Raw genomic sequence first — 14,580 nt, 5'->3', positions numbered from 1 at the left:
AGACTGTAGAGATTACCAAGCAAAGATTAAGTGAATGGTGGCAGAAATCGAGAGAAAACTAGATATTTTTTTATTCACTGATGGCAAGGGCAAAGCGAACTCAATAATTCGTGCGTCTCCGGCGCACCAATTAGCCACCATTCATAGCCTCACTTTCTTTGCACTGCGGAGTGAATATAGATTTCACATTTAAATATTCTAAGCTTAAATGGTAAAACAAAATGGCTAGGTGGCGTAAGCTACCGCCCGATCCAAAGGGCTCAGTCGTATTCATCCATCCATCCATCCTGTTGTGTTGTGCGGTGAAGCCCATGGGCCTTCCCGAAGGGAGCAGAAGATTCGCCGGACGTGCTCGGCGGCCAAATTGCCAAATATCGGCGTGCACGGCGGCAACTAGGTGAGAACCCCTTGAGCCGCTGTGATTGGACTCGAACCCCGGATGAGGAGCAGTATCTGGGTTAGCCGTGCGTAAGTAGGAAAAGCGCAGCGGTATTAATAATTTCGGCCAGCAGGGTTTGCAAGCTCGAACGTCAGAAAAGAGCAAAATTAAGGTCAGGCAAGGCAGTGAAACGTCGGTCGAAAGTTCGGCTTTCTATATTACGCAGTCGCGCTGGTCAAAGGCTTTCCATATAATAAAATTGCATCGTGTCTAAATTTTCAGCATGTTGAATTATGTAAATAAAAAAAAAGACGTCGTGAGCAGTGATAAGCAAGGATCGAACTGTGTCTAAATAAGGGACAGCAGTTCTGCTGAAAGAAGTTTTGCAACAACATTTTGTCTCCCTTTTTTTATAATTGAAGCGTTTCAACGCATTAAAACAAACCCTAGCAACACAAAACATTGCTGCAGTGTTGTGCTATGTTACTGGTGGAACGTGATCGAGCCACGTTGCAGTGACGAGTGCTGGAAATCCGACCAAATTTAAGAGAAAACCGACTTGTAGAAGGTGCTGGAATTATTAGCGGGAGTAAAGGCACACAGTAAACTCATTGGAAACAAATATAATCTTTATACATATATTATATATTTGTGAAGAAAGACCAACACAGACACAAAATCACTAAATGCCAAGGCTTAAAGGACAAATAAAATACATATGAACAGAGTTCCGCTTGACTCGAGGTAGAAAAAAAAAACACTGCTCTAATCTACCTTTGCGTGCAGTCTACCTCACCTTCTGAAACTTCCGAGATAGAGGTTTTTGTGCAAACATCTTAAATCTATCCTACCGGTCTGTGTGACAGAAGGCATAGTTAACAAGGAGCGGTCTGAAGAACTTTGTGCAGACAAGATGGATCAGTTCACGGCGATGAGCCTTGTTGTTCGTCGGGCAGAGCAGCAAAGGAGAGTCATACACTGCTGACAGTGCAAGCTTCACAAGAGTTTCGAGGGGCTGCCAATTCCTGAGGTTGTGCGACAACACATCCGCTGCAAACATCCTGAGGGCATTGAGAAGGTGGGCGAGTTTATCTGAGGGATACAAAAGGCCTCCCCGGTCCAGGTGGTTTGTGATCCCTTGCAGGGCACTGTTTGTCTTCGGCTTTGTAAGAAGAGGTATGCAGAAGAAGCATGAAAAGTGTTCTTGTACAACACGGGCAATGTAGCCCCCAACGTGCGCTGTCACCGACAGCTCGAGGCTTGGCAGGTATTGTACATTGGGATCTGACAGCTTTTCTAAGATTTCCGCTGCGCTCTGTGGAAGTTGGAATGGCGTGGCAGCTGACACTGTTGGTGGTATGCACCGCATTGCTGAAGTCATACCCGATGAGGTCGAGGCAGCATGCGACACATCGCTCTGCTGGGAAGCTGTGATGAGACCAGTTTTCAGGATCTTTGCAATTCCTGAGATTGCAGCTCGAACGCTAAGCTGGTCATTGCACCCTTGAGATCGTCTTAATGAGCCAAACAGGAACTCAATGGCGTCGCTGCTGAACTTCCTTGTCAATACAAATCCAAACTCTTCCTTGGTGAGAAGGTGTTGTACACATGCAACTGTCGAGTATGTTGTCAAGAGAAGTGCTTCGTAGGTTTCTGTCGTCAGGAACTGTGATGGGCTTGCCGTGTTCTTGATCTGCTCGAGATAGGCTGGGAATGAAAACTCGAGCCATTCCAGACGAGGGTCGTCTGGGTGATCATACTGGCGCACATCTGGGTAGCGTTGGTGTATGTGTTGTGTGCAGTTACTGGTATCATGCAAAATGAACCAGCGGTACACAGAGTCCATGAAGAAGATGGTTGGTCCTGCGTCCGCATACAGTAGGTCACTCGTGTGGCCAGCTTGTTCCTGGAGGTGCTTGAGCACAGCGGTCACTTCAGGGGAGAAGAGCTGGACTGCTCTCTTGGCATTCATTTTCTCTATGCTGCTAGGGAAAAGATGTTTGCGACTCAGGAACCTGGCTGGCTTGACAGCCGCCTCTCCCTGGAGCTCGTACAACTTCTTGAGGTAGAAGGACTTGATCTCATTGTCCTTTCCAAAGTTGCGTTCCAGGAATTGGGACCGTATATTCTTCAAGATTTGAACATAGTCAAAGCTAAGGAACAGAATCCTCTCCGGGTCATTTGGGTGCAAGATATGGTGTGTAAGGAGTCCCCCACAAAGCTGCTTCATTGCATTGACATTCACTCGGTGATTGTCAGTTACAATACGGAGTACTTTGAAGCCAACGTCTTCACCTCGCCCAAGACATGAAGCAGAAGCTTGGCCAGTTCGGTCCCTCTTAACCCTTTGGTAAAAAAGTAGGCAACAGGGATCCGGTATGGAATGCTGAGCCCATTCATGAGAAAGCACAGCAGCGAATTTGCCAGGATGGGCTGCTTGGTCTTTTCAGTCAATGGTCCCAGGTCCACTTGGCCCACAAAGACATCCTGCTGCTTGTTGTACTGCAAGCTCCGTTTGATCTGCATTTCATCAATAATGAGAGAGCATGTCCTTGATTGTGTGTTTGCCAGGTTGTGCAGTTCTGTTTGAAGCCGAGCCTTCGCCAAGTCGCTGAAGCCAGTTTGACCTGAGGCAGCTCCAATGTAGCTTTGCAGAGTGTTCCTGCTGGGAAGTCTAAAAAGCTCTTCAGACCTTATGTGTTCATAGGCCTTTGTAGAAATGTGTCTCAGCAAAATGCAGTGACGGATGGTATGTTCTGTCCACCTTGGGCTTTTCTTGTGGTAGTTCTTTACTTGGTCGACTAGAAACATAGCCGACATGTTCTTTTCCTTTGCTTGTTCACGGATGTTAAGAAAATTTGTGACATCATCTTCTTTCCGCAGGTTTTGCAACTTTTCCAAGTCTTTTTTGTATCTGTAAACAGTGTTCTTGAGTCTCTCCACTTGGTTTCGCAGGGTGGTGACTCGTCGGGTCCATTTACGTTTCTTTACGGTTATTTGTGCTGACATCTTTCGAACGTCTGCCTGTGTTCCTTGATGGGTGAACAGCACTGGCTGTTGGCATGGCCTGCTGTCTGACACTTCTGATGCCTGCCTGTTTTGAGGCTCCAATGTGCTCCCTGTAGATGTCCAGATGATTTGGATTCGCTCAGCACCTTCATTGCACAGAAAGGAGGTCGGTGGAGTGTCCAGTGTAGAGCTTGATGTCGCATCAGTCACTTGCGAACTGCCTGTGTCCAGGGATTGCCTCTTCTTGGGAACTTCTGATGAATATGGAGTGCTGCACTTCCTTCTCATAGCGTCCTTCATCTTGGTTATATTTGAAGGCGGCATGCTCCAAAAGGTGTTTGGGATAGCGCCCTTCTTCAGCTCCCGGCGTTTGCCCTCAACATAGTCAGATGGCACAAAGTGCCGACTGCAAACCATGGAGTAGGTTGATGGCAGCCAGTCATCTCTCTTGATTGCTTGTAGCCAGCTCGCTCGTTCATCCGGGTCTGATGGTATCTCGTGGAGTGCGAAGTTCCTTTCCTGACCTGGTTTCCGTCTGCTTGAACCACAATGTGGTATGCAGCAGGTCATGCCTGAAATAGGACGTCCAGATTAGGGCCGTACCATCCTCTTCTCTTCCTTATTTGAATATAATAGTGATCACTTGTGTATCTGCAATTAAATGCTGTGTCATCTTCTGTGTGTAACATTCTTTACATATGTGAACTTCGACTGATAAACTAAGCGCATTGTCGTAAAAGGAGTATGCTCAGTGCTTATTTGTAACATATTTGGGGTTCTGCGTATTGGATTTCATTTCTGAGCAAAATGCATGCAGAGTTTTTCGAAGCTTTAGTTTGTGGTACATAAAATTCAGAGTGGCTTTTCTAGCCGAAGTGAATGAAAGGTAGAAAGCAGCAGTTGCCAAATTTAGTAAAGGAGCCTTTTCATGTGTGAAACATTCGACTTTGGTTGTAGGGAGGCTAGCTTATTTTTATTATAAAAGACTAAACAGCAATTTTGTGACACCTAAAATCGGAAATTGACACTAAAAACGAGGTGAATCGTAAGCTGGCTCGCAAACCACGGTGATATAAAGGCCTGTTAGGTTTATTAAAGCTGGCAGACCTAAACAATTTCGAGTTTTTACGACAAATCTAAATTGACAAAATTTATAAATAACAAAATTTTTTATCGGCAAGTGTTTTCTGGTTCTTATTGCCTTTATTCGAAAACGCAGAACCTATTACAGGTTTAAAGGGACACTGACAGTGTATTTATGCTTGCCAAGGTTTTTATTTGTACATTACATATGAGAGCCCAACTACCCGGAAAACGATTCGCCGCTCAAAATTTGTTTTCTTTCTGATCGAGAACTGGCCGGTTTGAGTCGCGCTTACTCTCTTCTGTGCGGCCATGTGCCGTTTTTTATGGTTTATACACAACCACCAAAGATCAGAGTCGTACGTGATCGAAGGCAGGCACACGATATTAGAAATGGAAAAGACATATGCTGCCCATTATTTGTGGCTTCTAAAAAGCTGCAAATACGTTGTTTTTGGGGGAAAGAAGTATCACAGCCACCTCTTCTCCTCTTTCTATATTTTTTCTTCCTCCCCAGTCCATTAAAACTTGTTGGCCTAGTTGGTTCCTGATGCAGTCTAGTAGTGTTTGCGCGACAGAAGGAAGTAGAGGGGCTTGTCCGTGTCTACTCACTTATTGTCCCTTGTGTCGCGCAAAAACTTCTAGACTCCCCAGTCCAGTTTCAGTTTCGGTTTAAAGCAGTTGCGTTTTTTTTTTTTTTTTTTTACTTTATTAAAAATATACATGACGCTGTAGCAACATATTGATTCGGTAGTCCTCTGATACCATAATAAATCGCCTAACAAAAAAAAAAAACAATTTGGGGGTGTCAGTGTTCTTTTGTTTTAGAATGGTTTATTTAACACCACTTGCGAAGTACACAAATGTTTGTGAATAAATGCTTCGAAACTCAAGCTGCATTTTCTCAGTTGATTTTTCAGAATGGTAACGTGTTAGCTATTGGACCACTTCCTTAAACTATCTCCCAGGAATTTGTTTTTCGTCACGTATAGGTGTCTGTAGTCATATATATTACCAAGTATGCTAGCGCTAAATGACGCCGATTTATTTCAATATGATGACCTGCCTATGGAGATACTTTGTAAATGATGCCTAGCACATACCTGTGCTGTTATATGTACTATTTTCGCTCCAAACAGGCTTCTAAAAATACGAAATGTCACCACATCTGTAATAAAGCTAGATTAACCCTCATACTGATATGTGGTCTACGTGTCAGATGAGACCTAAATAAATCGCAAAAAATTCGGATTTGCGAGCTACATTTTTTTATGTGCTACTGGCAGCTGATGAAGGCAGGCGAGACATAGACATGAAACCGATATAAGACATAAGGTGTTTTGACAAGGGGAGAGAATTGCAGATTTTATATTTTCTCAAGATCCGAGCTGGTATGTGGAATTTTAAAATGACAGTTGGACCACCAAAATATAGCATTCCGCAGTTCTCCTATACAGGCGTGCTATAAAATTATTTGAGGCATACGCTACTTCTCTGGAAAATTGTTTGACGGAATATTAGGACGTTTTCACGTCCAGAATGCTCTGTTTTGGGGTCGCGCATGCAGTTGCGCCACTAATTACCGGGCTTGTGAGAGCACTAAATAGTAGCTTCGCGGTGATTATTTGCGTTCATGTTCATTACATTTAGATTTATTCTGTCACTCACCTGCTAAGAGTCGTTGCACGCTGTTTCCGTGCGCGCCCGAGAAAGCGCCGAAATTCCGTTTTAGCAGACGAAGTGTTCCCCGGTCGCGCCACACCAGCGCCTCCTGGCTACACTTACCTTGGTTTAGCACAAAAGTCGTTTGATGGCGCCACTTACCCGGACACGGCACGTGTACCGCTCTCAAAGCGGAGCTGACAGGCATCGTACACTTATCTAGGAGGTTCTGCCCAGTCACATGATTTCAAAATCCCTCTCCTAGGTACTGCGGCTAACTTTATCCGCGGTTGGTGCTTCCTGCAAACAGGCCCTGTTCTTCTCTGTGGCTTGCACTAGAGTCACTGAATGTTGCCAGACCACCGAAACTCCCAATCTTCGTTTCAGAACCGAGTCGCGGCGAAGCAGTCATGATCCCCAATATGGCGCTGCCCTGTGCGGTGCGGTGGTTCTAATGTGAGCTAATCAATCCAAGTTCCTGGGGCCGCTTGTTCGAAAGAGTTGAGACAGAACTTGAGACAGTCTGAGCCACTTGTCTGAGCCAACGTGAGCCACTTGCTCGAAACAAAACTAAGTCCTGACTTGAGACTGAAACCGAGTCTCTGACTCAACTTGTGTCTCAAGCTGTGAGACAGCCCGTTAGCAAATTAGCTGGTGGCCGATTTAAGACCCAAACTGAGACCCAAACGGAGACCCAAACTGAGACAGTCTCAGTGGTTAGCCACTTGCTCGAAAGGAAACTTAGTCTGGACTTGAGACCAAAACCGAGTCTCTGACTCAATTCTAGTCTCATATCGTGAGACAGCCACGGAGAAGGCTCACTGGCGGTCTCAGAGTAAACAAAATGTCGGACGTGGCCACAAGACACCGGCTCCAAACAATCTTTGCCGCATGAATGCACTCCGCGGCACCGTCGGACCGGTCGGACCGTGTTTTCCAGGACCGATTTCGCCCCTTCGACGTTTCTGACGAGGTTTCGGTTTCGCCGCGATGGCAACATGCGCATCACCGGAGTCTTGGAGGTAAGAAAACAGTCTTATTTCTAACGTTCCTCTTCAACTATGTGTTACATTTATTACGCGGCCAGCTGCGAAGTAATTTTGGAGCAATCGACACTTTTGTTTTCGTCAGTTCTGTTTTCGTCAGTTCGTCAGTTCAGCTCTTCTGAGCAACATGCAGCGCCGTCATTGCGTCCTCAAAACGTTGTGTAGTGGTCTTTCCCCAAGCTCTCTCTATTTTTTATTGTATTTGGTGTGGCACGGTCGTATCACGGCGAGTTTCTCATTACGAAAACAGTTTTGAAATAACGAGTTTCACAACTCTTCAGTGGAAACAGCTGGTGGATACTTGAGTGAGTTTTGAAGGGGAGCAGACTCTTCAAAACGGTAGCGAATGACATGTATTGATCATATATCGCGGCAAGCTTCGTTCTTTTGAGGACTATGTCGGCAATGGAAACTGCTATAGTATTCAACTGACGGTGTAAACCACGTTTCCTCCTTCGGGTGGTCAACAGCAGCGGAACTCCCCGAACTGCAGCAGAAGTTTTACGCCATGGGCGGCTTTCCGGGCGTCGTGGGAGTCATCGACGGCACCCACGTTCGGATCCAAGGGCCGCCGTGCACGAGGAACTGTTCGTGAACAAGCACTACGGTCACTCCATCAACGTGCAGCTGATTGTGGACGCGCGCTCGAGGAACCTGAATGTGGTGCCATGTGACCCGGAAGCATCCACGATTCCTACGTGCTGTCGCAGAACAGTGACGGGGAGAACGTCGCGACGGGCGCGTACGGCGGCCTCCTCGTAGGCTGTTGCAGCAACCCGTGCAGAGCGTGGGTGATAGCGCCTTTCCGATCGCCCACCGCGCCAGTGGAGTGTACGTACAACCAGGCTTACGGAACAACACGGGTTTGTAATCGAAAGGTAGGTGTTATGGAGAGCTGCTTTCAGAGAAACAGTGTGCCTGTGAGATGTCTCGGAGCTACCTTTTTCTAAAGCGCAAAGGGCACACTGCGCATTGAATAGCCAGACTATGAACAAGCTGGTTTATGTGCACAGCGTATCCTACGATAGCTACCATGCCAGGTTGTAGATAAAATTTGATTGTAGCCTGACTGCACCGAATGGCAAACAGCAGCAGTATAATGGGGCCTGGCAAAAGAACTGCTGAGTACAGTTGTATCGAGTATCACAATAAGTGGAGTCCAAAGTTCTGTTTGTTGTTGTAACCCCACAGACAGTGAGCTGAAACACCCGATCCTGACTTCTCTGGGTCCATGATCCTCACAGGCCCTATTACCTCAGTTCGCTAGATTTATGGCTTTTGGGTACATCACGCTGTTTTCTCTTCTAAAGGGTGCGGTACGTTCTGCCTATCTTAATTTCGCGCCTCCGCCAATGAGCTTTCGACTTTTTCCGGTAAGAAATAATTGCAAACCTAAAAGCGTGACCATATTAAAATACACTCTGCGTTTCTTACGCTGTCAGACACGATAATGAGGCACGTTAATTTTTCTGATGCCAATGAGGGGTCAACTTTCTGCGGAAATACAGATACAGAGCCAAAGCACGCCATTTTGCTCCGTAGCTAAACATAGTTTAACCAAAATATTTTGCTGGGTATAACTTCACCACTTTAAAAAAACTCTTATTGTTCTTTTTAGCCTTGATTCCGCAACATTGCTATGATATCAGTCAGAATGTGTTAAACATGTTTTTTTTTCTTTTTTAACTCCCTTGGGTTTCCTTCGTTTGTTTGCCGCAGGTTTTCTGTACTCCATTACATCATAACTGAATTGGGAAACGGCAAAGGCTACAGTCTAAGCTAACCAATCAGCAGGTTGGGAAGAGACACTTGACTCACTAGGTGCGTGCAGTGCTGTCAAAGACATGGGCGAAAAAGAGAAGATAGCCGCTTTTGTGAAAATTTTGAGTTAGAGGTTAAGTTTCAGGGGAGAGAAAGCAACTTCCAAGTTCCTCCTTTCCCACTTCAACTGCTTGGGTTACGCTTTGCCTCTGTCACTGATTGAATGGAGGGGACCGTAGCACTTGCTCTTTGCCAAGTGACGGTGAGACAGAGTTTAGTTTCCTGTTGAACATACATGGCGTCTTTCTCTTGTGCAGTGGGCAGGGGTGTGGATAGAGCTACAAGCTTTGAGCCGGGGGTCCCTGGGTTCTGCATTGCGAGTTTTTGCTATACAATTTCCGAGCTGCGGTACGCCACTGACTCTACCTAGAGCCAACAGTAATTGAATGCGATCCAAAGAGGATTTCGCTTTGTGCTGTAGCTTGTGCATGTTCCTATTTTGGTGTATTGCGCAGACGCTATGATTTTCCAGCAGCAGAAGAGTTATATCAGTAACCTCAAAACTGCAGTGCCGGTGAACTTAACGGCGTTGAACTTCACGGCATTCACGGCACGACACAAATACTAAACGCATTGACGCTGCCTGCATGCCACTCGGCGGTGAAGTCTCAAAAAGCCTGTACAAATGCGGTGGTGCGGAAGGCAAACCTTTTCTTGAGAGGTGCGGCCGTGGCAGGCGTTTTTGTTGTTTTGACGTTCGCTTTTAATTGGCTGAGTGTCTAAACGTTGTTGCAACCTTTTTATGAAGCCATAATTTCTTTAGTTTTGCATGCTGCCAAACAAAATAATGAAGTGGAAGGTTTGTGCATGCTAGAAACTAAAGGTGGGGACATTGAAGAAGACTAAACAGAAAAAAAAATTTTAATATTTTTACGATTCCCCTTTCCCCTCTCTTGTTTTATGGGCCTTCTTGTTGAGCAGCCTGCCCAAGCAAGGCAAAGACTTTTTTGCACTGTTCTCTATAAAAAATAGCCGCAATCTGCGTCTTCCTTGTTGCTTTGTGCACTGCGCCTGTGCCGCTCTGAGCTCCTCGAGGGCTGTATTTAGTTAAGGAAGGACAAATTTTCATTTGAGTGGCATGTTTTCCGCCTGTTGTGCAAACAGGTATTTATAATACTGCCTGTCTGCAGCCTGCAGGCGGTATGCTGGGCCTCCAAACTGGTTGTGGACAACACGGTCCCGGTCGGCGTAGGCCTGGTGGTGGTGGTCGCCCTTCCAACGGCAGCAGTGCTGCCTCAGGCTGAAGAGGCGCCTCATCCTCGTCCAATTACCAGTCCAAAGGCTGGTAATCTTTTGTTCCCTGGACTCGGCATCTTAAGGAAAATGACCCCTGGGGCCACAAAGACCTTGTGGCCGAAGGCCCAACCTTCCGGGCCAACCACGTTAGTTGCTGGCCGCACATTGACTGGTGCTTTGCTAATCCTGAGGACAATCCACAAGAATGTTTTTAATGTCACCCCTGTACATAGTTCGAATGCACTCTTATTTGTTTCTCAGGAAATCGTTTTGTGTTCATGTGGATCAAGCTCGATCACTCAGCTCTCAATCATTGTGGCTATTGGTTTTGAAAGTAGCTAGGCTTGAGCGGAGCCAGTCTACGGTGTAAAAATTGAACCCTGTCGTAGCTGTTGCGGCTATTATTTCTGAAAGTAGCTGGGTTCGTGTAGAGCCAGTCTGCAGTGTGCATGTCAAGCCCGATCATAGCTGTTACGGCTATTAGTTGTGAAAGTAGCTGGGCTCGAGTAGAGCCAGCCTATGGTTTGCAGGTCAAGCGCAATCTTAGCTGTTGCATCTATTTTTTGTGAAAATAGCCTGTTTCATTTTGGGCCAGTGTGCAGTGTTGATGCAGGCCGCCCAATTTTCTGGTTGCTTGTCCCTGTGCTGCTTTCCAGTGATAAAACGAATACCATGTTAAGTAGCAGGTGTGCTCAGGGTGCTACCAAATTTAGTGAGTGTATGCCGGTCGGTGCTTAATAGATGGTACTAGTTTACTGCTCAATATGTGCAAGCAGAGGATGACTTCTTATTAATTGTGTTCCAAAAAAATGAGACGTTTACAATTCCCTGTAATGCCAAATAAGAATGCAGCTCTTGAGGAGGATATTGTTCGTTTATCTCAAGTGCGCAGAGTGACCACATTTCTGGGACGCGGATCAAGTGGATTTGGGGATGAAGAAACGACATACAGCTGCCAAGCTGACATCTTGTTTATCAGACGGGAAGAGAGGGGAAAAATACAAACAATAGCGGAACGGCTGCACGACCTTGGCGCTGGATTCGTGGCGCCATCTGGTAACGGTTCATTACACTACCAACACTCCCCCTTAATAGACTGTCGCCACGTCCACGTTCTTGACACCCAAACGTTCACAATGCTTGAGGGTCAGCCTTCACTTCAAGGCCTTGGTGAAGAGGTCTGCAGAGTTACTGGACGATTAATTGTACTGGAATTGCAGCTTTCCCTCTTCCACCTTTTCTCTCAGGAAGAAGTGCTTCAGATCAATGTGCTTGCTTCTCTCTGACTTGACTTGATTTTTCGCCAGAGCAATTGCACCCTGGTTGTCAACCAACAAGACCTGTGGTTCCTGTAGAAACTCGTGCGCACCAAGCTCCTTCATGAAGTTCTGTAGCCACATAACTTCCTTTGTAGCATGACACATGGCCACATACTCTGCTTCGACGGTTGACAGTGCAGTACTTTGTTGTTTCCTGCTGCTCCAGGAAATTGCAGCGCCGGCTAGCGTCAACACATAACCATTGAATGACTTCCTGTCAGCCTTGTCACTAGCCTAGTCTGCATCGCAAAAGACCTGCACACACTTCCCAGTTCTTTGGTAGATTAGGGCACAATTCTTCGTATGCTTCACATAGCGAAGGATGTGCTTTATGCCACTCCAGTGCTCTTCTGTGGGATGTTCGTTTAACTGACTCATGTATGTGGTGGCAAAAGCCAAGTCCGGTCTTGTTCCTTCTACAAGGTAAAGCAACGCACCAGTAGAGACGTGTCCTCGACTGTTCATTTTTCTTCTACTTTGAAACTTTCCTCTTCTCCTGCCTCAGTCTCGGGTTAAGAACAAAATGGTTAACATCCACCAGCTCGCCTGCGCAATCACTACATTACCAATTGCCTGTCTGTACTTGCACGGCAGGTCTTCTCTCGTTCGGTCGTCGCTCTCTCCTCTTTGGTACTTGCTTCCAGGATCCAAAAGAGATGATGCTGCCTTAGCATCTGCCATGCCTCAGTCAGTTTTCCATTCCTTTCTCTTTTCAGTCGTATGGAAACGATGTGGCTAGCTTCCCCCAGGTCTTTTGCGTCAAATTCGCTTTCTCCTCTTCTGCGATGATCAAGAGGTCATCAACGTAGACTCCTACGATGAGCTTCTTCTCTTTGCTGACATATATACAGGGGTCTGCTTTCAATCTTGTCATCCCCTGCCACTTCAGCAGTTTGTCCAAGGTGAGATTCCACTCCCTTCCAGACCGTCGCAGTCCATACAAGCTCTTCTTTAGAAGGCAGACTTCATCCTTCTTGCAATCGCCGAAAGGCTGCGGTTGTTTCATGTAGACGGTCTCCTTCAGTGTACCGTCCAAGTATGCTGCCGTGATATCAACCTGGTGGATCTTCCAGTTTCTTTCGACTGCTATGGCCAGCAGCGTCCCGATAGACTTCAGCTTGACAACAGGAGAGAAGGTCTCCTTGTAGTCGGTTCCTTCCACCTGGGAGTATTCGCACGGTACTAACCGTGCTTTGTACCTCTCCAGGTCACCGTTCTTGTCGTATTTCTTGCGGATTACCATTTGTCTGTACTGGTCGAATCTGTCCAGCACTTCATTCTTCGTCTTCATTGGCTACACTACAGTGAATCTGGAGTAGTCATCAATGAATGTGACAAAGTAGTTTGACCCTCCCTTCGAGGCAGGTGGGATCTTTCCAACTACATCCGAGTGAACCAGCTCCAGTGGGGCCTTAGCCCTCGTTCCACCCTTCTTCGGAAGCTGCTTCTCTTCAATTTGCCGAGTGCACATGTCGAGCACTTTGCATCTTGACTGCTTCTCCCACTTTGGCAAAGTTTTCCACAGCTTCATGGTGGAGATGACCGAGTCGTCGATGCCACAAGGCGACGTCTGTCGCCTGTGCTAACTTCAGTGCTGCAAGCGACTTACTCACAGTGTACAATTTACCATCGCGCTTGGCTGCGAGAATTAGGTCACCATTTGCTTCAATCACTTTAGCTGTTCCGTTGCTGAAAGTCACGCTCAGTCCACGTTCCTCGATCTTCCCAACTGACAAGAGATTACCGTCTAAGTTTGGTACGTAGAGGACATCTTGGAGCTCGACGACAGTGCCACTCCAGTCTTTCGAAAGTTCAATCTCTACCTGTCCTCTCCCGACGACTTCCATGACCTCCCTATTTGCTGCCTCAACAGTCGAACAGCAGGGCTTGAAAGTGGTTAATTTGGCTCTGTTGGGCGTCATGTGTTCAGTTGCTCCACTGTCAAGGTACCAGATGTGTGACCCTGAGGAACTCCCACCTCTGGCACAGAGCGCCTTCTTCGGTTCACTGGAATTTCGTCTTCTCTGTAAGCCGCATCCTTTGTCATCGGGACCCTCCTTGCATTCCCTGGCAATGTGTCCAAATTTTCCGCACCGAACTCGTCGTTTCGGTTCAAAGCACCTTGTACCAGTGCCAGTTGCTTTTTTCTTTGAAAAATGTTCTTGCCCGTTATGTTTGTGGAGCTGGCTGCTCTGCATAATGGGCTTGTTCTTGTCATGAGGGCCTTGTTTTCTTCACTCTCATTTAGTTTGTCTTCTTCACGTTTGACTTGGCGCTTTTCTTCTACCAGCAGCCTTGCTTTCACCTCCTTCGTCGTGAGTGTTCCTTCGTCTTGCTCAAGATTTAGGGTAAGTGATTCATACGTTTCTGGCAAGCCCATCAGCATCACCAGTGCCAGTTCCCTGTCAGTGAAGGCGTATCCTCCCTGTGTAGGTTCACTGTTCGCTCCAGATAATCCTTCATGGCTTCATCTGGCTTCATTCTGGTGTTGGAAAAGTCTCCCACCAACTGAAGAGCATGCAGTAGTCCAAACTTTAAATGTATCTCTTCCAATGTGCTCTTCCAATGTATTCCAGGCCTCGCGAGCTGTCAAACATTCCCCAATGTCGTACAGGTAGGTGTCTTCCACTACTAGGAACATGAATGTCAAAGCCTTGTTTTTTATCTTCCTCTCGTGGTTTGTCATTTCTCTCCCAATGTATTCCAGGCCTCGCGAGCTGTCAAACATTCCCCAATGTCGTACAGGTAGGTGTCTTCCACTACTAGGAACATGAATGTCAAAGCCTTGTTGTTTATCTTCCTCTCGTCGTTTGTCATTTCTCTCCCACCATAGCCAGGCTCGATGGCTTCCCAACAGTCTTTCTGGACGAGTGCCGCTCTGGCTCAAATCGCCCACGCATGGTAATTTTCGTTTGAGAGTTTTGGTATTTTGAATTCGTCCAGTGCCGCCATCGTATCGCTTTGCTTCGTCGAGAGCGGTTCGAAGTAGGCTTACAGCGATGAACTTGCGTTGGGTTCCCGTTGC

The 14,580-nt window shown here is 46.7% G+C and overlaps 2 protein-coding genes across 2 annotated transcripts; both read right to left on the bottom strand.

Moving 5' to 3' along the window:
- Window positions 1-1,226: 1,226 nt before the first annotated feature.
- Window positions 1,227-2,609, bottom strand: LOC120844194. The gene has a single exon (XM_040215840.1). It carries the CDS (start codon window positions 2,607-2,609, stop codon window positions 1,227-1,229), a length of 1,383 nt encoding a protein of 460 aa, XP_040071774.1.
- A 29-nt stretch (window positions 2,610-2,638) lies between these two features.
- On the bottom strand, window positions 2,639-3,388 carry LOC120844193. Its single transcript, XM_040215839.1, has one exon. It carries the CDS (start codon window positions 3,386-3,388, stop codon window positions 2,639-2,641), a length of 750 nt encoding a protein of 249 aa, XP_040071773.1.
- Window positions 3,389-14,580: the final 11,192 nt, after the last annotated feature.

This window comes from Ixodes scapularis, unplaced genomic scaffold, assembly GCF_016920785.2.
Source record: "Ixodes scapularis isolate PalLabHiFi unplaced genomic scaffold, ASM1692078v2 PGA_scaffold6__148_contigs__length_123643588, whole genome shotgun sequence".
Classification (NCBI taxonomy): Eukaryota; Metazoa; Arthropoda; class Arachnida; order Ixodida; family Ixodidae; genus Ixodes; species Ixodes scapularis.
This window is presented reverse-complemented; position numbering and strand designations above follow the sequence as displayed.